The 24,389-nt window shown below is 45.9% G+C and overlaps 3 protein-coding genes across 6 annotated transcripts in view; 1 reads left to right on the top strand and 2 right to left on the bottom strand.

Moving 5' to 3' along the window:
• Nucleotides 1-7,044, bottom strand: part of LOC135810004 (mannose-P-dolichol utilization defect 1 protein homolog) — a 7,153-nt gene extending 109 nt beyond the window's left edge. The window contains exons 1-8 of one of the 2 annotated variants that reach the window (XM_065323459.1): nucleotides 6,823-7,044; nucleotides 5,704-5,786; nucleotides 4,512-4,584; nucleotides 4,102-4,168; nucleotides 3,618-3,677; nucleotides 1,562-1,622; nucleotides 1,016-1,057; nucleotides 1-627 (exon numbers count right to left, since the gene is read on the bottom strand). The exon at nucleotides 1-627 is cut by the window's left edge and continues 109 nt beyond it. In XM_065323459.1, the coding sequence (XP_065179531.1) occupies nucleotides 509-627; nucleotides 1,016-1,057; nucleotides 1,562-1,622; nucleotides 3,618-3,677; nucleotides 4,102-4,168; nucleotides 4,512-4,584; nucleotides 5,704-5,786; nucleotides 6,823-6,968 (651 nt within the window). In that variant the 5' untranslated portion in view covers nucleotides 6,969-7,044 and the 3' untranslated portion in view covers nucleotides 1-508. The remainder of the gene's footprint in view (nucleotides 628-1,015; nucleotides 1,058-1,561; nucleotides 1,623-3,617; nucleotides 3,678-4,101; nucleotides 4,169-4,511; nucleotides 4,585-5,703; nucleotides 5,787-6,822) is intronic. The other variant, XM_065323460.1, reaches the window with a different exon arrangement.
• A 465-nt stretch (nucleotides 7,045-7,509) lies between these two features.
• LOC135809989 (mannose-P-dolichol utilization defect 1 protein homolog) lies at nucleotides 7,510-15,604 on the bottom strand. Of its 3 annotated transcripts, XM_065323440.1 has the most exons (8): nucleotides 15,260-15,604; nucleotides 12,968-13,050; nucleotides 12,080-12,152; nucleotides 11,534-11,600; nucleotides 10,733-10,792; nucleotides 8,632-8,692; nucleotides 8,362-8,403; nucleotides 7,510-8,065 (listed from the first exon to the last, which is right to left on the bottom strand). In XM_065323440.1, exons 1-8 carry the CDS (start codon nucleotides 15,403-15,405, stop codon nucleotides 7,947-7,949), a joined length of 651 nt encoding a protein of 216 aa, XP_065179512.1. In that variant the 5' UTR covers nucleotides 15,406-15,604; the 3' UTR covers nucleotides 7,510-7,946. The 3 variants fall into 3 exon arrangements, with proteins under 3 accessions (XP_065179512.1, XP_065179514.1, XP_065179513.1); XM_065323442.1 differs by lacking the exons at nucleotides 12,968-13,050; nucleotides 15,260-15,604 and adding an exon at nucleotides 14,399-14,956; XM_065323441.1 differs by lacking the exons at nucleotides 12,968-13,050; nucleotides 15,260-15,604 and adding an exon at nucleotides 12,670-12,946.
• Nucleotides 15,605-15,692: 88 nt separating this feature from the next.
• Nucleotides 15,693-24,117, top strand: LOC135809991 (protein cereblon-like). Its single transcript, XM_065323443.1, has 6 exons — nucleotides 15,693-15,958; nucleotides 20,794-20,964; nucleotides 21,628-21,683; nucleotides 22,106-22,185; nucleotides 22,490-22,572; nucleotides 23,378-24,117. Exons 1-6 carry the CDS (start codon nucleotides 15,787-15,789, stop codon nucleotides 23,419-23,421), a joined length of 606 nt encoding a protein of 201 aa, XP_065179515.1. The 5' UTR covers nucleotides 15,693-15,786; the 3' UTR covers nucleotides 23,422-24,117.
• The last annotated feature ends 272 nt before the right edge of the window (nucleotides 24,118-24,389 follow it).

The following is a 24,389-nucleotide window of genomic DNA, read 5'->3' on the forward strand; positions in this document are numbered from 1 at the left end:
AGGCAGCTTTGCTGGCGCAAGGTCAACAATAAAACACAATACCCTATGATGTACTTGGCAACATGTACGTGTACTGAACTATGGCAGATGGCAGAGTAAACCCGCCATTTTTTATAGAGGCTCATGGTGCACAGTGTTAGGTGGCAAAGGGTCCTCTCGCAGACGGCGGAAGATGGCCGCGCTCTTGCTATCCAGGGTAATGCTAAAAATGCATGGCCATGATAAGGGTCGGTGGATAACTGAAAATAAGTTATAATTATAAAATCAACTGTAGCTTGTAATTGAAACTAATAAAAAGATCTACAGCATACTCCACTTGGACCCGTTGTCTTTCATAATAGTACAATCGATTGTAATCAACTAAAATTGGCTTGTGAGCAACACTGGCTCACCGATCATGTAATCAACTATGAAATGTTAATAATATACAGCAAAAGTAGTAATCTAGACATGGCTGAGACGAGTCCAGGATAGGGGGGAGGTAACATTAGATTTCTTTTTGAAAGCCCTACTCAGATTTCTTGACGTGCCGTGTTCTCTCCCATTGTGCATCTCTGTATTGGTAGAGAATGATCATAGCGACGACAACACCGTTCAGAACCGTTCCCACACAGAAGTTTGCCAGCACTGAAACAAACAAACGGCACAAGAGAGTGTGTTCATCAACTATCGGCAATTGACACTTCACCGACATAGATACAGGTTTTCGGATCATGCATCAGCCCACAGTATGTTACCGAGCCGTTCATTTCAACCAAAACTGGGCGTAGTATTTGCCTGATGCAGACCAAGCACCCAATGGATAGGTGAGTAACACTTTCAATTACAGTCTTGCTCAATGAAATCCAGCCACGTCACTTGAGTTTGCCCCTTGCATCACTCCGCAGCCCAGTGTTCGCAGATCTAAGGCTGTGCAACAACCGGCGCGTACTTGAGTGATGCGACTGGATTTCAATGAGCAGCGCTGTACTAGCATTGCCCTAGCGCACACGCCATTGCAAGCGTCCAGCCTTACCCATCTTATCCTGGGTTTCCACGAGTGTAGTGAAGATGCGGACTGTGAGGGGAAGCACAAGCAAGCGGACAACACACGTTATCTCACTACGTGTACCGGGTAATGAAACAAAATGATCGGAGACACTTTATGATATCACTCACTGTGACATAGTTCTGATGGGTAAGCGAACAAGACAATAATATAAAAAAAAGTCATGTACCATGATAGTCGCACACGGCTGCAGGTTGGAAGGTCACAATCAGCAACTCAAGGTTAAAAGCTTCAACTTAAAACAAGCCGTTTTGCATTCTGAATTGTGAGTCAATGTTCCTGACTTCCTAATTTGGATATTAAAATGGACCACCAATATTTACCATGCTGTTACTTCACCAAGTATCTTTTTCAAGAACTGGATTTCGGCCAGCGAGACCCTACTCTTTGTTTGCCTTCCCCAGTTTTGACAAACGCACACACACACACACACACACACACACACACACACACACACACACACACACACACACGCACACACACACGTACAACCATAGAAAGAGGGCAACTCACAAATACAACCGGTGAGCGCAATGCACCAAGTCGACAGGCTGACTTGACCAGCAGTTCCAGCCTGTGAAGGAGTAAGAACGTGAAGATGTATGCAACAAGAAGCGCAAGAAAAATCCAGCTAAACAACGCTTTCTGTTGACTACCAAGAGCTCTTGTATCTTGAGCAGTAGAAGCATCCTCTTGGTGGTTACCTGTTGTAAGCGATCTCTGGGTTTAGCGACCACCTGCACGTAATGACCGTCTTTCCATGCGCCGACAGCAAGAGTACAGGAACACCAGAGTGCGCAGCTCGGATGGGTTGCTGTCACGGCGGAATTCCGTGATTACATCATTTTAGTGATGTACAATGTAGTGCGTACAGGCAGGATTCAAGCAGGTCTCTTTCTGCACAACTGCAGCTCAGTTGTACGCACTACTCCATTTGCCACCTCAGATCTGCGCCAAATATGATGTAATCACGGAATTCCGCCGTGACAGACACCCATAGTAGAAAAAGCCGCAAGCTGCACACTCTGGTTTTCATGTACTCTTGCCGACAGTTCTACACAGACACTGTGGGACCTGGTTCTAAAGACCACCTGGCTTTAACGACCGCTTTTGCTTGCACCGTGGGGTGGTCGCTTAAACCAGGTGTTTACTGTACTGGCAGTGTAGGGTCGTAGCACTGGGAATTCAGGCCGTCCGGACAAATGGGATACTCGATCAGAAAATTACAGTTTTGACGAAAACCTCCTTTGGCGCGAACTGGGTGGGTCAACTTTTTTTTCGAAATAAGGTCCGACCATGGCCTGACTGGGTGCTAGGGCCCCGTGCAGTACTCATGACAGGTCAAACGCGGCTCCCGCTTGCCCACAATAACTGCTTGATGACATGCCGTTGAAGCCAGGGTTTGGGGTTCCATAGCAACACAGGCCTGGCGGAGCCAGTCTGGTTGGTCAAGCCATGACCGGACCAACTTTTTGGCTACCAACGTGCGTTTACTGCTGATGAGGTTACGTGTATACCCTCCATGTCACACACAAACTGTATGAAAGGCTAAGGGCATGGCCGGACCAATCAAACACTGCTTCAGCTGGTCCTGCAACAAAAACAAGACACAACTATGTACACTCCGGACCACAGATGACTTGTAAGCCCTCAGAGAGATAGCCCAAAACCGGACCCGGTGGATTGATCTAATAACACAATTGTGAAAGAATGGACCCATCTTCATCCATCACCCTAACCTTCTTCCCTTGTACACACGGGCTAACATGTGGATATGTTCATAATGTTAGGTACCTCCTCCCGTACAACCTTTTCCAAGCTGGCCTAGCACCCCATACTACGTCGTACTCACCTTTTGTCTCCTTTTGTCACCTTTTGCTCCGTTGGCCTGGGTAGCTAATTGCGCGCCCATATTTGCCATAGCTACCCAGGCCCTTTATCTTGCCGTTCACACTTGATCTCTTTCTCTCTCTCTCTCTCTCTCTCTCTCTCTCTCTCTCTCTCTCTCTCTCTCTCTCTCTCTCTCTCTCTCTCTCTCTCTCTCTCTCTCTCTCTCTCTCTCCCTCTCTCTCTTGTCTCTCCTCCACAATGTAGTCGTTTCGTTCGTCTTGGTCTCTGTCTCTCCGTCTCCCTAATAAATGTTGTTCGACCTAACCTGTTCCCGTTGTCCATTGTAATGTCTGGAGAATATGTCGTCGTCCTTTTCGTACTCAACAATAATAAAAAAGAGTCCTTGGTTTGAGGGAAAGATGCAAACGGGAAAAGTCTGAAGAAAAAATTGACTGCCACCATCAGGACTCGAACCAGGGGGGGGGGGGGGGCTTTGCTTAAGGCCAGTGATGCTCTAACCACCGCACTATGGTGTAGCTCTCATCCAAGCAGAGACCGTTCAAAATCTCCTTCAGAAAAAAAAACGAAAATACCATGTTCACTGGCATGTCTCAGTTTGTATGTGGAATGTTCAGTAATCAACCAGTGAAGCAAGAGCAGCAGCAGCACTGTACTAGCACACTGTGAACAAGAACAGTGCTGCACCCAGTCTAACAGCACACCAGTATACTATACTTACCGACATTAGCGACCGGATCTGCTGGACCTTACTCATTATCACAATGGGCAACAGGAACGACTAAAGCAACGCCAAGCGAACATGCCAATGCACACACGTACATGCACATACATGCACATACACACACACACACACACACACACACACACACACACGCATTGTACTTGCTCACTTCCCAATACGGCAATGTGGGTCTCCCGGAAGAGGGGAGAGAGAGATTCAAAAGGAATCTCGAAAAGATGACTCAATAGGCTATTGAGCCGCCCAACGGCGGACACCCCTAAAATATCCGTGTCACTAAATTTTCGTGATTTCTCAGAATCAGCGAGTTCACGACGGCAAACGTCTATGGACCACTGTGGTCACACACATACACCCAGTGTTGAAGTTTGATTTCGTGGTGGTTAATATACGCGTTATGGCCTTCTCGCGAAAATAGCGAACATTAAGCAGTTAACAGTAGTGTAGCCAAACGCACACTTACGAAAATCAGCTGGAGAGCGGTTAGCGGTAGAATTCCAGACACGGTGACAGTGACACATACAACATATCTGCCGGTAAGAACAGAGTGTGCGCTGCAGTCAAGGAGAACAATCCAGTGTGCCTTGACATGATGCTGACAATTTAACACGTTCTCGTCCTGCCTACAGTCATGATGTGATCGAAAACCCTCTAGGGACATGAGCCCATCGCACAAATTGTCAATACAGGCCCGTATCACAGACAGGTCTGTATATCGTAGCATCGCTATCATCGCCTCCAGTGATAGGCGTCAAAAGGTGCGTGTGTGTTTTTTATGTGTGTGTGTGTGTGTGTGTGTGTGTGTGTGTGTGTGTGTGTGTGTGTGTGTGTGTGTGTGTGTGTGAGAGAGAGAGAGAGCATGAGAGAGGATACGAAAGAGCTACGAAAGCAATCAGTTGAGACATCATTCCTTCATAGTATATCACAAGTGCGTGAAGACCAGCATCTAACGGAGAGGAAACGCACAAACAAACATGCATGCACGCGCACACACAATGCACGCACACCATGCACAGACACAGACACACACACACACACACACACACACGCACACACACGTACACACACACACACACACGCACACACACACACACAAGCAGAAGAATTCAATAAGAACACCAAGCAACCAGAACATTCCCTAGTAAACAGGGATAGTACACCAACCCCAACAAGCCTACAGCCAGACCAGTCCACACTGCCATTCTAGATACTTGTCAAACTCCATCAAGCAAATACAATACATGACTACCGGTATATGCTGAAATCCAGCTTGCACACGAACACAAACTCCAAACAGTTTACTCGTGAGTCGCCACAGACTTTTGCCATTGAGACAGTATATAACGCTACTTGTGCATATGGCTGAAGATACAAAGTTGGTACACAGGGTGCCCGGTGTGTGCGTGTGTGTGTGCGTGCGTGTGTGTGTGCGTGCGTGTGTGTGTGTGGGGGGGGGGGGTCCAACCTGTCGGAAGGCTACCTTCTTGCCAAAGCATTTGGAAGTTGGACTAGGTTCGGCTCCACAATCCAGTGTGTCGTTACTAAAATAGCTTTCATGGCTGAGGTTGTTGGTATGTCTGTTGGCTCTGGGTTCCCAGTACTCAGTAGCCGAGGCTGGTTGTTAAAGTAACTCCAATTTCACTTCAAGGTACCAGTGCATCTAGTGTCTGCTTCTATCAAAGCAGCGTGCTGTCTATACTGGTTACCCCAGCAAGTGTAGGGTGTGCATAGGTGGCTGTCTTGGCCGTTTTACGCCGATGTACTCTGTGTGGTGTAGACCAGGTGTGCATTGGTGGTCGATTCACATGCCTTCGCCAGTTATGTGGATTAGCCAGTTATCTGGTGCAAGTCTTGATCGGTCTCATTCAGATCTTGTTCGCTATCGTTGCTATAAGAGAAAATCTGTGGGTGCACATCAAGTGCATTTGCAGATTCGCGTGCTTCTCTTGCGACGGGCGTATACATGGTACATGGTGTGTGTGTGTGTGTGTGTGTGTGTGTGTGTGTGTGTGTGTGTGTGTGTGTGTGTGTGTGTGTGTGTGTGTTCCTATCCTACACACCTTACTTTGTACAAGAAGCAGCACAGACTCTCCATACGTTGTCAACGGATAGCCACTGCGAAAGCCATACAGGGAACCGACTGTGTAACTGCAGCCATTCGAGAAGGGAGGGAGGGAGAGAGAGAGAGAGAGAGAGAGAGAGAGAGAGAGAGAGAGAGAGAGAGAGAGAGAGAGAGAGAGAGAGAGAGAGGAGAGAGAGAGAGAGAGAGAAAGTATTATTGGCTGGGTGTGGTTTCAGACGTGCTCCAGACTGGTCATGAGAGAGGTTTCGCTCTAAGTATGCAGGGATGAATTTATCCTGTATCGCATCGCAGTTTGCTACGCAAAATCGGTCTACTGCTACTCAAAAATCACAGTGACACGCAGAAAACTGCCATACATACATGTACAGGCGATCCATGCTTTTTGTAGCTTACGCCACAATTGAGATTTTGCATAGCAAAAACTGCTATGCAAAAACGTGACAGTAAATTCATCCCTGGTATGTATGAAAAATAACGCAGGAACCGCACGTAATTTTCATACATGAAAATCCCTGCTGTTGGGTTTTGCTCCACGTGATCTCTCCATGGCTGCTAAGTATCATGTGCCTTGTTCAAGTTGTTGCGTTGGAGATGCGTCGGCCCACCGTATGAACCACGAACCTAAAACATGTTCTCTATTTCGTTTTCCACATGTGTGTACCTTGTGTTTCGCGTGGCTTGAACGTGGCCATGGATAAATCCGGAAAAGCGAAAAATATTTCAAAAAATCCTATGGAGGACCCAACACAGGAAAGCGCTTCCTACGGAAATACGTAGAGAGATTTACGTATGAAAGTTGCCCATGCTTCCCGGCACGTACGACATGCGGATTTTCATACGTAATTACGTAGAGCAAAACATCCCTATTCTCCAGTAGTTTCTGAAATAAGCTGGGGGTTGTACAAAAGGCTTGGCATACTTCGATGTCAAATATACACGTGTATATTGTGTACACATTGGACATGTGTACAAGTAATATACATTGCCATTGTCCTAATACCATGATTACGATGGTCGCAAATAATACAAAACTAAACACGTGTATACAAACACTCGTGTACACGCATGTTTAGTAACTGCCCGTTAGCCTGCAAGACTAACCAGAATAATTCCAATGACAAACTGGACAGACTGATACCCCGTGCTTTCTTGCTCCTGAATATCAGCCAAAGTTGTGGCAATTTCATAACAGAGCACATGACGATGGTCACAATGCCCAGAAGTTTGCTGACTGCAAGCAAATCCATTGTGGTAGTCGCCTGTGCGTCAGTCTCTGCAAGGACGAATTGCTATTTACACAGATGTGGACAAAAACAATGTACGACTACATGTAGCTACAAAAATTATGTAGACCGACCTAAAAGCACATTTCCCAAGCCGGCTGCATGCTTTGCCTGCACTCAGCAATGCTATTTTTCGTCACATTTACTTTTGAAAATTCAAAAAAATGCTGAATATGTCGTCATGGTGTTTTAGCTACACAGACTGTACTTGTGCCTGATAGATGCATGGAGAAGGCTGTGCAGTTCTGTTGGTCAAGACAAGAGCACATTGATAACCAAGGGTTTATGTACTCTTGCTATAACCAATGCACCGCTCATTGCCTGGAAGACCTCAAATATACAAGTGCACATCTTCAGAACCAACCGCCAATGTCATTCGCAGTCAGTGCCCACAAAAGTGTATTATCGTCGCACGCGTGCCTCGGTGACAGGCTGGCTATGCATGCAAACTCCATACTAGACCGGGCAATTGGCTGCACAGCCCACAAAGTCCCACCGTGAACCATTCGGGCATCATGAACCGACCATTCGATGGCAGAAAACAAGACGAGTACATTATCTGACATTCATGATTGTTCTTGATGCTTCGGCACCTCACCAGGCAATCATTATCATGCTATACTATGTATGTATAGGGCATAAGTCATTGTACTCAGATGGCAAAGGCCCAGGTATGAAACTATAAACTAAAATCAGTAGGGACCAGCCCAACACTGAAAAATAAATAGTGCAACACTATGGGGTGAAACAGGATAAATAATGCATAAATAGATACTGTAGCGCTATGGGGTGAACTAGGATAAAGTCTACAATAAGTGAGCCCTAACGTTAGTACATTGTACTCAATGAATATTTGATCAAATAAGGACACACTAGAGATTCTAAAACAAAGAACGGAGTCACGAGAACTGGGACAACGAAACCTACTACAAAGTACGAACACTACTCGTCTTTCTTGAGCTGCGCTGGCTTTGCCCGCTGCTGGTCTTTGTATTGATAGAAGATGATCAAGGCGATCAAAACACAGTTGAGGAGCGTTGCCACACCGAGGATGAACAGAACTGCACCACACAAATCACAACAACAAGCAATGTCCAGGGTATGCATGTGCTCACGAAAGACACTTGGCCAGGTAGAAACAAGCAATCATGAATGCCTTATCGATCCAGATATAATTCTCAATCCTCTTAAATTTGACAGATAAGAAGAATGTCCGTTTTTTTGCTTTCAACTCGAAGATTGGGTTGCATATGGTACAAATCTTGGTGTTTGGCACTCAACACAAAACGCCTCAAATAATGACATCATCGCCTAGCTGCTACACTGTTTGATCCCGTACACACATGTCCAACCTTACCCATCTTATCTTGAGTCTCCACAAGTGTGGTGAAGATGCGAACTACAGACATCAGTACAAGCAAAAACAACCACACGTTCGAGTAAAATACTGAACAGAAGACAAGGAGCTATATGCAGACCATACCGAGAGAAAAACAAGAACGCACACGCGCACACACACACATACGCACGTGCACACACACACATACACACACACACACACACACACACACGCACACACACACACACACACACACACACACAAAAATCACAAAAACTAAAAACTCACAAATACAGGCGGTGAGCGCAATGCACCAAGTTGACAGACTGACTTGACCAGCAGTTCCAGCCTGTGTGCACACCAGAATTCAACACCAACACAGTGTGTATCAGATTTGGAGTTTTCCTGCCCGAGTTCGACACTATTCTAGCACATCACAATATGAATTCAGTGTCTGTCAACAACAGAGGCAACAAGGAGCTACAAGTACATAGCCATCAACACAACCCAAGGCAAGAAATGCACGAATGGCGCAAAGATTGAAAAGCGATGCTCCGAAATCAGGCCTCATGGTTACGAGAGCTCGAGGGTTATGTGGCCCGAGCACTAGAGAGCATTGGACTGTACAGTGACAGCAACTATGCGTTGTTCCTGAGTTTGGATTTCATTTGTCCTTCCCCTGTAGTACACAGTCAGTGTACACTCAAACCTCTCTTATCCGGACGCCTCAGATACGGACACGTCTCTCTACCGGCCACCTTCAGCTTGAAATTATACGGCAAATTCAAAATTGCTTTGATTTCAGGGGTTTTGAGCTTTTTTCGTATGCGCAAGTGCTTGTTTGTCACTGTGTAATCTACACATGTGCATCAGTGGATTCTACCATTAATTTTCTATGTTATCCTGAACATGAGCAATACATGCCAAAGAAACTTCATCGAAAAGACAAAAACTGATGTGATACATGGTACTGTAAAAGCCATTATTCTAACGAGGCGCATATACATGTATAACGATTTCCTAAAATCGACCAGTTCACGTGTACCACAGGTAACGATTCTCAATCATTCTCAACGCTCAATAGCAACAATATGTATCGATTTCTGTCTAACGTTTTCTATTTTAAAGGGGAAGTTAAGGCAAAAATTAAAATTTCACCAGTTGTAGTCTTCGGGGTGCTGAGTCAAATGGTCTTGGTCCGAGGAAGGTGAGACGCTTCCTTCCTACTTGAATCCCAATCGAACTCGCGCACTTCCACCGAAACTGGGTGACTGCGCCCTACTAGATGGGGATTTGTATGCAAAATGTCACTAAAAGCGCCATTGCGTTCTTATAAAAGCACGGATGACCGCGATTGGCCCATATGTTGTAGTCTTTTGGACGCTGAGTCGACTGGTTTTGGTCCGAAAAGGCTGCGAAGCAGCGTTCCTCCTTTATTCCCAATCGAACATGGTCGAACAAGTGGTCACGTGCTGCTGCGTACACCAGTCACCTGGTCACCGTGCCTGCAGGGTACAACTTACTAGCCTGTTTGACCTTTTTTGGGTGCAGTCCTGTCACTCGAGTTGAACTCGAGTTGAACCTTGGTGTGAAAGTTGTCGCCTGCTGGCGTGGTGACCAGGTGATTTGGGCACCCAGGAGCACGTGACCGCTTCTTCAACCATGTTCGATTGGGAATAAAGGAGGAACGCTGCATCGCAGCCTTTTCGGACCAAAACCAATCGACTCAGCGTCCAAAAGAGTACAACATATGGGCCAATCGCGGTCATCCGTGCTTTTATAAGAACGAAATGGCGCTTTTAGTGACATTTTGCATACAAATCCCCATCTAGTAGGGCGCAGTCACCCAGTTTCGGTGGAAGTGCGCGAGTTCGATTGGGATTCAAGTAGGAAGGGAGCGTCTCAGCTTTCTCGGACCAAGACCATTCGACTCAGCACCCCGAAGACTACAACTGGTGAAATTTTAATTTTTGCCTTAACTTCCCCTTTAACGACAGATTTCTCCTCGTTAACTCGTTAGAATTAGCACTTCGTTATATATAAGGCTTTTACAGTAGATGAAAACCGGGCAAATCTGAGATACGGGCAGTACCCGGTCCCAAGGCGCCCGGATAAGAGACATTTGAATGTACTGTTAAAATACAAAATTTCGCCAGCTATTTAATTTTCGGCTATATTCGACACCGAATGCCGAAATTGAAACGCTAATGAAATTGTTCACATTGGATTTGGTGATGTACTAGTATTAACCCTCTACTGAAAATAAATCGCTGCCGAAATGTTGAAAATCGTGAAATGCCGAAATTTTGCAGTGCCGATATTTTGGACACTAGTACATAACAACTCTATGCAGTTCTAGTTCATGTATAATCCAGAACAGCATACTTACAGATACCAGCGCTCTGATCTGCTGGACTTTACCCGCTATGAGGATGGGCAAGAGGACAGACTGCAGTAACATAAGTTACAAAACACACACACACACACACACACACACACACACACACACACACACACACACATTGAAGTATACCTGAGAGGCGTGCACAGAAGGCAGGCCAAGCTTCATGCGGCAACCATGTCTCAAAGTAAAGATATGCCAGTGAACGCTGACTTTAGCAATCACCTGTTAGGCAGGTCACTGGTGCACGGAACAGCGGTTCCTTCTGCACACATCTGATGAGGAACGCCGATGCATGGTTCTCAGGGCCTGGCATTGGAGGTCACTACGCACAGGTGGTCCCTCGCTGCAAGGGTTGCTAGAGATTGGCTACACTGGACTAAGATACTTGTAATATAATCTGTTTATGTAAGACGGTTGATAGACTGATAAACCAAGTGCACAATGATGCAGTGCCTACAGCTAGCAAGTACAGTGAAACAGCTGTCTAAGACGACTGCTCAAGGGACCTTCAAAACCTGGTCTCTGCTACCAGGTGGTCTCCTTATCCAGGGGCATTTGACTGGAAATAGCATCCCTTGGTCCTGGTTTCAGGGGTCTTCTTATCCGAGTGGTCGCCTTGACAGGTTTTACTGTACACGCATTGTGTGTGCACACGTGTACAACTGGGTTAGGGTTAGGATGGGCGCTGCACTGTTTCTACTTTCTAGATCTGCATACCAACCATTCCGACCAGAAACGTGCACGGATGAGGACATGGTGTGTCTACTGTCACACATACAAACTTACAAAGAGAGCCTGAAGGCCGGTGAGCGGTACAACGCCAGTCGCGGCCGCAGTCACGAATGCAACGTACCTGAGCGCACAATGCATAGCAAGGTGTCAAGGAAAATACTTACTAGCGACAGAGACACAAAGCAGAGCACATGCCTTGCCTCTCACATCATCGTGACATCACCGCGTGCCCAGCAAACAAATTATGAATCACATGTCTGCGTCCTCTTCCTCATAGAAAAAGTGCCCTGTCGGTGTTTTCAGAGCTGCTTACATCAGACAGCCCGTGAAAGCTGTCTTCAACAATCACCCGTTAGGAGTGTCACTGGTGCACGGGAAAGCGGTTCTTGTGACCTTTTTGCACAGGTCTGATCGTGTGCTGATTAAGAGTGCCGATGCATTGTTCTCAGGGCCTGGGGAAGTGAAAGTGAACTGTCGGTGTTTTCAGAGCTGTTTACACCAGTCTGAGGTTGGGTTCAGTGCCTCGAGTAACTATGATGCTGCAGTTTATAGCTGGAGGTACATGTCCCTATCAACAGAGAATGCACTGTGAGAGGATACAATAGACCAGCAAGTGCGATCAGCCAAGACATCAGGCCCTCATAGTGTATCACAAACACATGGAGACAAATACCTACAGCAAAAAAGACACAGACACACATACACACGCGCACACGTTTACACAGACCGACAGACAGACAGACAGACAGACAGACAGACAGACAGACAGACAGACAGACAGACACACACACACACACACACATAGACAGATATGCACATGGTCAGGAATATTTCGACAACACCCATGAACTTGTGTAAAAGGCCACAGTTAAACCAGCACACTGTTTCAATCCATCTAACTGTTCTCAAGGACAAGAAATCCAGGCAAACACAACTGTACCTGCAAAAAAACTAAAAAATCAACATTTAAAATGAAAATCATAGTCCACTTGGACTGGTTGCCCCAGATACTGTAAAACATCGTTGGAAAACTTGGCTGATGCAGCTGAAACCTCAGTCATGAGCCGCAAGACTGTCGGAGAAAAGCAATTTTGCCGTCGTTTTCACTTCACAAGAGGGTGATACCAAGAGTAAATAGCTCCCAATAGTGTGCAACTCTGCATGCGAGGTCTCCAACAGCAAACACTTACCCCACATGCTCCAGATAAGTTCCGTTCTACGTACAACGAAGGCCCAGCGTGCAAACGCAGTCCAATTATCTGCTATGATCATGCTGATGATTTGCATAAGCCGAGTGAGTTTTTGTCAGGGAGTGCTAATCTTACTACTCCAGCGCTCGCTAAAACGGGCAGGGAACGTACAATGTGAACACTACACCACGTGACGTGAGGTTTCACCATCGGCGGACGCCTTGGAAAGGGTATTCAGAGTTGCACACTCTTGGGAGCTTATGTAGTCTTGGCGTCGCCCGTACACTACACATCTTACTCTGTAACACAAGCAGCACCGACTCTCCGTACGTCGTCAACGGATATCCATTACAGAATCCATATAGCAAGCCGCAAGTGTCACTGCCATTCAGAGTGAAAGAGACGGAGAGAGACGACAAACAACATTTACGGTGTTGATGATGGACAAAGAAATAACTATGATAACATTTCCATCACAGTTAAGTCTTTGTCCATCAGCACTTTCTTTAGGGGTCGTCGCAAAAGTTTTTATGTCGTCCCTGAAACGAACATCATTCGTTTGGGGGGGGGGGGGGGGGGGGGGGGTGCGAGCTAAAATCGCAAGTCGACCGACACTGTACATTATGTACATGTACATGCATGCAATTTTGTCGTCCAGCATAGTAAGCTGCGTTCGTTTCAGAGGGAGGGGAGGGGTCCGAGTACGAAACGAACATCGTTCGTTTCAGGGAAGACAAAATACTTTTGCGACGACCCCTTAGAATTTGTTCGTGACATCTCAATACATCCTTCGTAAAATGACGCTTCAGATGGTTTTGTTTATTGCACTCTTTAAACAATTGCCATTATGATACTGTTTTCCGTTATATGTACTCTTGGTTCAGGTACACCATTTACTGTTGAACCGTGCCCCGTCAACGAAGCCCATCTTGAATGAAGCCCTGGCACTGGGTCTCTCTCTCTCTCTCTCACTCACTACTACTACAGTCAAATCTGCCGTTAGCGACCTCTGCTGTAGGCGACCATCTAGCGTTAGCGACCGATTTTCCGTGCACCGACGGTTTCACACACAAACTGATCTGTCCAGAGCGACCATCTGCTGTGCGCGACCAGCGACCGCGATTTCATGCACGGTGGCTGCATTCAAATCTGCTGTAAGCGACCGCGACCCAGGTTCAGTAAGGTGCGAAACTGTACTTGCCAGTGCGCGCTGTCAACTGCAAAGTGTGAAAATGCGCTGTCTTGCAAGTGCGATCGACTGGCGCCTGGCCTGTAATCATGGTAATGAGGCTGTGCTGTAGCTCTCAAGTCCAGGCGCTAGGCAGTGTCGATCTACTGCCGTGTCGCATACGCGTACTATACGGGTATGGTCGTCGTTGAATATCCAATAAAATGATATTAAAAATCACATTATTCTCGTCGATTTGAGTACATGGAAGCATATACCTGGTATGCCGAATTTACCATACATCTGCCGTAAGAGACCATCTGCCGTAAGCGACCGCTTTTTCTTGCACCAAGGGGCGGTCGCTTACGACAGATTTGACTGTACTACTACTAGCAGCATGACTTCCCAGATGGGCAAGTGTCACCCCTCTGAAAAGGGGACCAGAAAACGGGAGTCGGATCACAAGCAGGACCTCACACACACACACACACACACACACACACACACACACACACACACACACACACACACACACACACACACACACACACACACATACACCTTGAACGCCCATTGCTGTAGCAATGATAGCGATGGCTTCCTCACGCTGAGGCTCTCAACCCAAAATCTGCAGTACGGCGCATGCTGCTTGAGGTCACCAGGACGACGGAACACTCTGTCACAGCGGTAGTTGGGGCACGGGATGTCTGGGGCTTCCTTCTCGACCCTCTGTTGACAACACTGAGACCAGGTGGATCTCTCCTGCGCTGTCATACCAGTCCGCTTCAGGTATACCAATGGCAGTAAAGTCCGAGGACACAACATCCCGCCAGCGCTTCTTGGGACCATGTTGCGGGCGTTCGCAGGGCAGTTCACCGAATAGCATCTGCTTGGGCAGCCGGGTCTCCTCACACACACACCACACGCACACTCAGACTCAGACTCAGACATGCCCATCGCGGAAGCGATGATACGAACAGCTATGTTAGACATAGCAACTTGTGCTGGGATTACACCATTCAACAGCTTGCAAGGCTGATGAATTGACCGCCACTAATTTTTAGCCTGGTATCCACCACACAGCTGATTGAAGTCACACACACACACACACACACACACACACACACACACACACACACACACACACACACACACACACACACACACGCACACGCACGCACACACACACACACACACACATACACACACACGCGCGCGCGCGCACGCGTGTGCGCTCTCTCTCTCTCTCTCTCTCTCTCTCTCTCTATTTCCTAGACTCATTTCAGCAAGTATTCTAGTGATGAGAGTGGTCAGAACAGAGAACATAATATTCTGAACAATGATCTGACTTTGTAATGTTTTTTTGAACAAACAAAAAAGAATTCATGGCCGAAAAATAAAAGATTTTCCTGCGAGACTAACCAGAATAATTCCATTGATAAACTGGATAGACTGATACCCTGTGCTTTCTTGCTCTTGATTATCAGCCAAAGTTGTGGCAATTTCATAACAGAGCACATGACGATTGTCACAACGCCCAGGAGCTTGCTGACTGCAAGCAAATCCATCGTGAAAGACTGAAACTACACTGCGACGAGACAGGGTAAATGTTCCCCAGACACACAAACAACTACGCACTGTACAGTACAGGAACAAAGAGTACACAACTAATTTTATGACATTGTACTCTTGATCTTGCCTTGGTGCTAGCCCAAAATGTGGAAAGGCAGCATTTTCGAATTTCTAGAAAATTCGAAAACCTTTGAACGCAAAAAATACACACATACATGTACGTGCATGCAAGTGGACTACTAGCTACACAATTGGTACAATGTCATGTAGCTGCTGTCATTTTTCAGTGTTGACTGTTGGTGAAGGAAAGAGTATTTCTGAGGACGTCGTTTGATCAATTTCCATGTGCATGTTGAGTCGTGTTCCCTAAGCTGGGAATGTGCATGTACCCCAATTCATTTCCTTTTTCTGAGCCATTTCACATCTTGAAGAAGTCGATGAAATTTGTACAATTCTCCCTGATACTATGTCAGCTGCTCGTGTTGGTTGTATTTGACTCCATTCCTGCCGGTCATGGACTTGATTTGTCGAGATTTGCGAAAGATGAGGGTAAGAGCGGGGCACTCTGCGTCATGGTATTTTCACAAAATGCATTTCCTGGTGGGATACACTACAACTTCAAGCAAGAGTAAATATGGGAGGTTATACTTGTATACTCAAGGCTTGCTTCAAGTCATATCATGCCACACATGTGCAAACACTCTGCACACTCTGGTTTATGTACTCCATTTGCGTTAGTATATGTATGGATTATCCCATGAGTACGAGGCTACGAGGCCGCCGAATATTTTCACGAGTGCGTTAGCACGAGGGACAATATAAGGGACACGGTATACGCAGAGTACGAATGGTATAATCCATTTATCCCATGTGCTGTCCCAAATAGAGCGTGACCAGCACTAAAATCTCCCTTATTGCCGTGACCCAGGGAATATTCGTGACCCCAGCGGGGTATATTACTGACCCAGTGACCCCAGCGGGGTACATGTATATTATTGACCCCGGCGGGGTATATTGCTCATTATACCATGGTACGGTGCGGAGGGCCTGTTTTCAGCCAATCAGCGCTCGTCTAGCCATGGTTATATTGGCCAGTATAAATCCCGCGCGGGATTTATATTGAATATAAATCCCGGGGCACGGTACGTACGCTAGGGCACTGCCACCGTACAAGTGAACTTGTACGGCGGCAGTACTCCAGCGTACGGACCATACATAAACAGACACAACGGACACCACATGCGCGTGTACACTCCACACAGAACGGCACACTGACGAGGAGCAGTACACAATGGAAAAGAAGAATGACCTGGAATTCGTCTACAGAGTATTCTGTTATACTGAATCTGAGGATAAAGAACGTCGAATAACCACGAAGTATCCCGAATGGGTCAGCAATGTACATTGTACTTCGAAGAGTTAAAGATCATCAACGGACTGTCTCCTTCGTAAATAAGTTTATAATACCAGTGTACATGTACTTCAACCCGATTGGAAAAGGCTACAATAGATTGGATTGAAATGTGATACAAAACAGTGTATGCAAATGCATCTACTTGCAAGCAAAACTGATTATGAGATGCCGCATGTGAAAATCAGCACTGTACCATAATTATAGTAACACTTACTCCCAAAGAGTCCAAGCTGTAATCTAACTAGTGACGGTAGTTTGATTCAACGACAAACTCCAGCACCGCAGCAATTCAGTCGACTTCCGCACCGCTCACGACTCAAGACAAGATCATGAAGATGCTACAATATGCACTGGAACTGAAAGGAAATCTTATGCCAAACATCCACGGAGGAATCTCCTTCTGACCTTGCTCGACCATTCTTTCAATTGACAACTGATAACCATCAGAAGATGTTCATGTACTGCATGATGTAGGAGATCTCCAAATAGGTTCGTTGTTCTGGAAATGCGTAGGGGTACCTGGCATAAGTAGGATATGACCCTCGTAGGCGGTACGGTGCGGAGGGCCTGTTTTCAGCCAATCAGCGCTCGTCTAGCCATGGTTATATTGGCCAGTATAAATCCCGCGCGGGATTTATATTGAATATAAATCCCGGGGCACGGTACGTACGCTAGGGCACTGCCACCGTACAAGTTCACTGCCTGAAAGGCAGTGAACTTGTACGACGGCAGCACTCCAGCGCACGGACCATTCACAACAGACACAACATACACCACATGCACGTGTACACTCCACACAGAACGGCATTACTGACGAGGAACAGTACACAATGGAAAAGAAGAGTGACCTGGAATTCGTCTACCGAGTATTCTACATGCATTCTACATGTATTCTACCGAAACTGAGGATAAAGAACGTCAAATAACCACGAAGTATCCCGAGTGGGTCTTCAATGTACATTGTACTTCAAATAGTTGAAGATCATCAACAGACTGTCTCCTTCGTAACTCAGTTTATGATACAGAGTGTACTTCAAATCCACCTAAACCGATTGGAAAAACGCTAGAATGGATTGAAATGTGATACAGTGATACAAAACAGTGTATGCAAATGCATCTACTTGCAAGTAAGCAAACCTGATTATAAGATGCCGCATGTGAAAATCAGCACTGTACCATAACCATGATAATATTACACTTACTCCCAAAGAGTCCAAACTGTACTGTAGTCTAACTAGTGACGGTAGTTTGATTCAACAACAACTCCAGCACCCCAGCAATTCAGTTGACTTCCGCATCGCTCACGAGACAATATGCTACAATATGCACTGGAACTGAAAGGAAATCTGATGCCAAACATCCACGGAGGAATCTCCTTCTGATCTTGCTCGACCATTCTTTCAATTGACAACTGATAACCAGCAGAACATGTTCATGTACTGTATGATGTAGGAGATCTCCAAATAGGTTCGTTGTTCTGGAAATGCGTAGGGGTACCTGGCATAAGTAGGATATGACCCTCGTAGTCGGGTTATACCGTACCCTCATATAAATCCCTCCTGCTATCGCAGTCGGGATTTATATTCAGCCGGTATAACCCTCTGACTCGGGTTATATCCTCTACATTATACCCCCGCTCAGAACGGTCGCTGATTGGCTGAAATGGCCCAAATCGTTTCGTACCATGGGATAATAAATACATGTACATGTATAGGTATTTGCCCGGGCATATTGGAGTAACAAAGTCATCAAAAGGGGCATTACTGAGTTCTTCAGTATGCACATGATTGAATCCAATTGTGTGCGTCAAGTGTGTGTGTGCCCTGCACCAGTTCACGTTCCAGTGTCCGCAGGCCTATACTGTCCCCACAGAATAACGCGGACAAAATCCTCTAATTATGCGGGCGAAAACTGGCCATTATGCAGCAAATATGCGGGATTATGCGGCAAATATGCGGTATAATGCGGTCATTATGCACGAATTCTCTGTTATTTGTACAACTTAGCATGCAGTTTCATGCAAGTACAGGTCCTCCCTCGTTAGTAGATAATCTCTGGGCCATCGAAAAAGTTATCTTATAACGAGACTTATCTTGTAGCAGGACTTGCAGCTAAAGGTGAAAATAGGCACTACTTCGTACTTGCCGGGGCTACCCTCGATACAACATAAATTATCGATGCTTCAACTCGTTATAAGATAATTGAAAATCTCCAACATAACTCTTCCTTGGATGCAAAGGATCGTCCATATTCACGAATACATAGACATCAAACGTTTCCTCGTTCCGCTTTATCCTACATGTTTTGGCCTTGATCCTGCATGGTCAATATTATCTTATACTGAGGGTTTGGCACTCCAGGGACCTGGGCAAAGGGTCATTATAACGGATTTTATGTACTAACGGATTATGTTGTAACCGGACCTGTAAACAGTTGTATAGACCACGTTTCGCCAGGGGATTTCAGATTTCTATTTACTAACGGGGTTTATGTACTAACCGGACTCGTTATAATGAGGGAGGACCTGTATACAACTTTTTTCGTACAAGCTCTTGCACCGGTACGGCTTTGCAGTGCATTTTCAACATCATGTACTATTTTCTTGTACATTACCATGAGTAGCGCGGGTTTTATGCAAAATCCCCCGAAAACGCGGATGACAGCCAATAACGCGGAAAATTGCGCGTCCACGGAATCGCGGTATCCTGTGGGGACAGCCTATACTAGTACTGTAGTAGGGCTGCACAGCGCCCGACGCGTACTTGACTCGCGCGATTGGATTTCTTTGAGCAGCACTGTGTATGTTGTACCATGTGCACTTTTAGCGTCAATTTTCATCATAACTGACAACTTCGGGTCGATACCACCGATTATGACGATCTTTGTCTTGTCGGAAAGCTCTTGGAGAGAGGATTAACACCAAGAGGGTACATTCTGTTTGTACCATAACGGATACTATTTAACCCTTATCCGACCGTCAAAGCGGACAAATTCTCAGTCCCAGCGAGACGCCGCGACTCATTTTCTTGATTACTTTAGTTTCCCTTGGGTGATATTGGCAATCTTGGGCTTTTTGGAAAGCTTGAGCCATGAGGAGGTCTCTACAGTTTCTAGCCTTCATTTGTAAGAGGAACAAAAATCCATCTCCAATTCCATTTTTTGAAGAGAAGCACGGCTCATCGACATGTGGACTATTTGTAGTCTTAATTTTGTACTTTCATGCTAACACATTTTGAACATACCACCAGGGAAGCCTCCGGGCAAAGTTTTAGGAGGGCAATATAATCATTGCCAAAGTTACACCATTTGCAAACTTGTTTCGTTCAAAAATAAGTGAGTCACAGCTTGTTTAAGTCATCGACGGATAGTCGTCGATTTTTGACTGCCCGGTCGGATAAAGGGTAAAAAAATGAATGGTGCAGCGCGGCACTACCTGCTGTCCCCGGGGAAAATTGCGGAAAAAAATCGCAAAAAATGCGGGGGAAAACGCGGCATAATATGGCATAATTTGCGGTGAATTTGCGGTAAATATGCGGTAAATATGCGGTGAATAATATTGATGCGCGGCAATTTTCAGTGAGTATGTAGTGAAATCAATCAGTTACAAGTCTCTGGTGTAAGCACTCGTCATATTTGAGTAAAAAGCCGCCACGATGAGACGTTGCTGACCGAACAGTGCACTGTGTGTACGTGCAGTGCAACAAAAAAGTTCAAAAAACGCGGGAAAATCGCGGAAAACGCGGTCTTTTAAAAAATCGCAAAAAACGCGGAAAAAAACGCGGCCGCGGAATCGCAATTTTCCCCGGAGACAGTACCTGAAAGGGTACCCATACAGTAAGACTCGTGGGGAAAACACCTGAACCCGATACTCGTCCACAGCGCTACCCAACGCAGCCGTAATTATAAGGATGTACACTTATCTTTTCATTAGGTTGAGGGAGTCTCTTTTCCTCGTTGTTTTCTGTGTCAGGTCCTCCAGCATCAACGGCATCAGACTTTGTTTGCCAGCCATGTAGACAGGGCCTTATGAACCTGGCAGATGTCATCTTCATTCCTAGTGAGAAGTCCATCCATACGTTCAACCACACAGTAAGAGGTGCCCGCCAGCCGATCACGTTACAGCACTTTGTCAATCCGCAAGGTAATGCTCATGGTTTGGTCACATATTTCTGCTACCTCTGCTCCGTAGATGTGTGTGTGTGTGCGTGTGTGTGTGTGTGTGTGTGTGCACGCATGATGTAGATGTGCTTGGGGAAAGCATGCTCTTTCCCTAGACGGAATCAAGCTGGAAGCAGATAGCATGTATCTTCTGTGTGGCGGGTCTCCAGTAGAACTAGCCCGGTTGGCCAGCGATGTGTGTTCACAGATCAGTACAGTAGGGCATGTGTTCCCGCAATATCATACTGGTACATGGCAGGTCATGGTATATCTGGACAAAACAACTGCGTCCACCAGTCCAGTGGTCAAGGAATCAGTAGTCCATGTCTAGCTGCATGCAACAAGGCACGTGGCATGCCAGTACAACTGCTGCATAGAAAGGAAAACTGCAACATTTCATCACGCCTAAATTTCACCCTCCAAGGCCGAGGGTGAATTCTTTTTGGCCGCATTTAAATAATAATTCTGATTTTTAGCCTGCACTGCTCCCATTGATACGCAGTGTCGCACTGCATCACACAAGCAATATTTTCAGCTGAAGTATATCTGGACCTCAATAGCTCAGGCCGTAAACGGTCCGAAATAAATATGCGTTGAGAATTGTTGGATTTACAGTGTTCTTGTTTTGTTCTGTTTGGCACTGCAGACTTGTCGTTTGACCTGGTCACGGTGTCATCCGCCCATGTTGTCGGCCATGGACACGTAAGTAACTTTGTTATCTCTACTGCAACGCTAGGTCTGTCTGAGAAGTGGCTCGCCACAATTGCATACAGCACATGTGTACTTTAAGTGGCAGCAGTTCGTTAGTGTTGTGTTTGGCAGAGTTCACACTACTGACTATAGAGCGGTCTCACATCTACCACATGACCATACAGGGCAGCCATGTGGGCTCCACATCCACTCAACACCTGCATCTATGGGTCATGTGATATCGGCCATGTTGATTCCACTGTCCACATGCCATGATCACTTTCTACACAAATTTAGTCACCTGACCAAGATGTGAAACCACTGTATATTGCATGTGCTAGAGCAGTAGAAGATATGGATTTGATTGGTGTGAAGCCATGTATATAGTGTTCTGTGTGTTTCCGTGTGACCTCTGCTGGTGTTTGCTTGTGCAGTTCTATGCCGAGCACTCGTGGTGGCCTGGATATTCCTGGCAGGTTGCCGTGTGCCCAAAGTGCCGACAACATGTAGGATGGTGAGCAGCACCTCTTCCTGTATTGCTTATCTCCTGGAGATATAATACTGCTTTGTTCGAGGTGTGCTTCTGAGTTCAGAGCTCTTCTTACTGTAAACACTAGTAGGTCCTGGATTCCTCTGGGTCCGTATATCACCGAGTATCACATGGTAACTAGGGAGTCGCTATTTTATGACTCCCCGATGGCAACGCACACACGTAAAGTAGCCACAGATTACATGCAGCTAAGCCACCCTTTTGTTAAATCATGTTGCAGCCAGTCCATTGATTCACTGGTTGTGTTGCTGTGTGTTGTTGGCTGCAGGGTATTTCAGGCCATCACGCCAGAGGAAGGCACCGCAGATCGCTTTTACGGCCTGATCTTCTCTCACCTGTCACACAATGCCAGTAAGTACTATTGTGGACATTGGAATCCGGTGAGACATCAAGCAACCACGGGGCGCTGGCCTTGCAGCCTTGAGTACGCATACGCTACGCATTCATAAATCATAATATGATGACTCTATTGCGTGCTAGACATTGCTGGTCCGTTTTTTTCAGTGTGTAGGTGAATGTGTACGCACTGTCACTGAGGGCGCCGGCTCTGATCATTCCACCGGATTTCAATATCCACAACAGTACATGCAGTACAGTAAAACCTGTCAAGGCAACCGCCTGTCCCAGAAGACCTCTACAGCTCCGACCAATGGATGATCTTTCCAGTCCAATGACCCTGGATGAGAAGACCACCTGTATGATGGGGACCACATTTATGAGGTCTCTTGAGTGGTGGCCTTCTGGTCGCCTTAGACAGATTTCACTGACCTGTTGGATACCTGAATATATTGTGCTCCGACTTCCTTGCGATCGGTTCAGCCAGTCACTCTGGTCTCCGTTGACGAGACCTAACAAGGTCGAAACAGCTACTGTAGCTGTCCGCGGATTGGATACATGTGTGCGTATGAACTTTTAAATGTATAGAAGATATGTAATACACGTCACGTAATACATTTGCCACTCAACGTTCTTCTCTACATGGGGTTTCTGTACGCAATTTACCCATAAGTGGGCACTTTGCCACTCGACTAGCTCCCATATAAGGCGGATTTGACATCATTGCATATTCTCTATACTACTGTAGTGCATACCCGGGTACACTGCCTGCTTACCACGTGTACTGTCTCTGTTTTGCCGTTTGTCTGTGTGCATGTAGCCGGAGACACTTCACTGTACATGACGCGCCGCAACGTGCTGTAGCCAGACGGACGGAATGTCAGTAAGCATGCACGCACGCAGGCTAAACTGGCGACTTCGTCCGCAGTACTTTCCTGGACGCTACGTGTGACGCTGTGTAGGGTGTGGTTTGTTGTATGTGTTTTATATGGTTCACTGCAGGCCAGGAACCCTTGATGATCTGTGCTGTTTCTCTTTTTTTCTCCACAAGTATAGTATGTAGTATTTCTGAACGAAATATAGTATGACGACCAAAATTCCTTATTTCCATAGTTCATAGCTTAGAATAGAGAGAGCATGGCTGGCTTACAGCGAAGGACCCTGGTTTGGTACCTGGTTGTGACAGTTGTTGTTTTCTTTGGGGTTTTCCCTCTTCAACTCCTCCAAACTGATGAGTACTTGTAGTAGTCCGAATTCATTATCTTTTCTGCATCATACATTTTTACCAGAACAACGCAATGCTATAGAAGCACATAAAACAATGCTAGGCGCACTAGCAACTAAATGTTACTTCTTACTTTTGTAACTGCCTCACATTCGCTGATAACTGCTGTAACCCAAAATTGCTATTGAGCTATAACTTAAAGTCTTTCAATGGCCTTCAAATTACTGTACGGCGTATATCACCAATTGGCCAAGAGTACATCAACCTTTTTTTCTTTTTCTTTTTTAATGTGTCCTCTTGATATTACTGATAATTTACCCTTCCGCCATGCTGTATGACATGACCTGATTGAGTTATCTGCAACTTACAAGTAAGGCTCGAGAGCTCACATACTGACACTACAACATAGCAAGAGTACATTATGTACTCTTGGGGGTAATACCTCTTGAACATAACATAGACATAGTAGATTATTGAGTGGGCTGTTGAGTTTAATAATAAGTTTAATATAATAATACTTAACAGTAACAGTTTTAACGAACTTAGAATAGTAACAGTTTTCATGATTTTATAGATGAGTGGGCTGCTCATGATCTCAGGGAGTGTT

This window comes from Sycon ciliatum, chromosome 2 (genome assembly GCF_964019385.1).
Source record: "Sycon ciliatum chromosome 2, ocSycCili1.1, whole genome shotgun sequence".
In the NCBI taxonomy this organism is placed as follows: domain Eukaryota; kingdom Metazoa; phylum Porifera; class Calcarea; order Leucosolenida; family Sycettidae; genus Sycon; species Sycon ciliatum.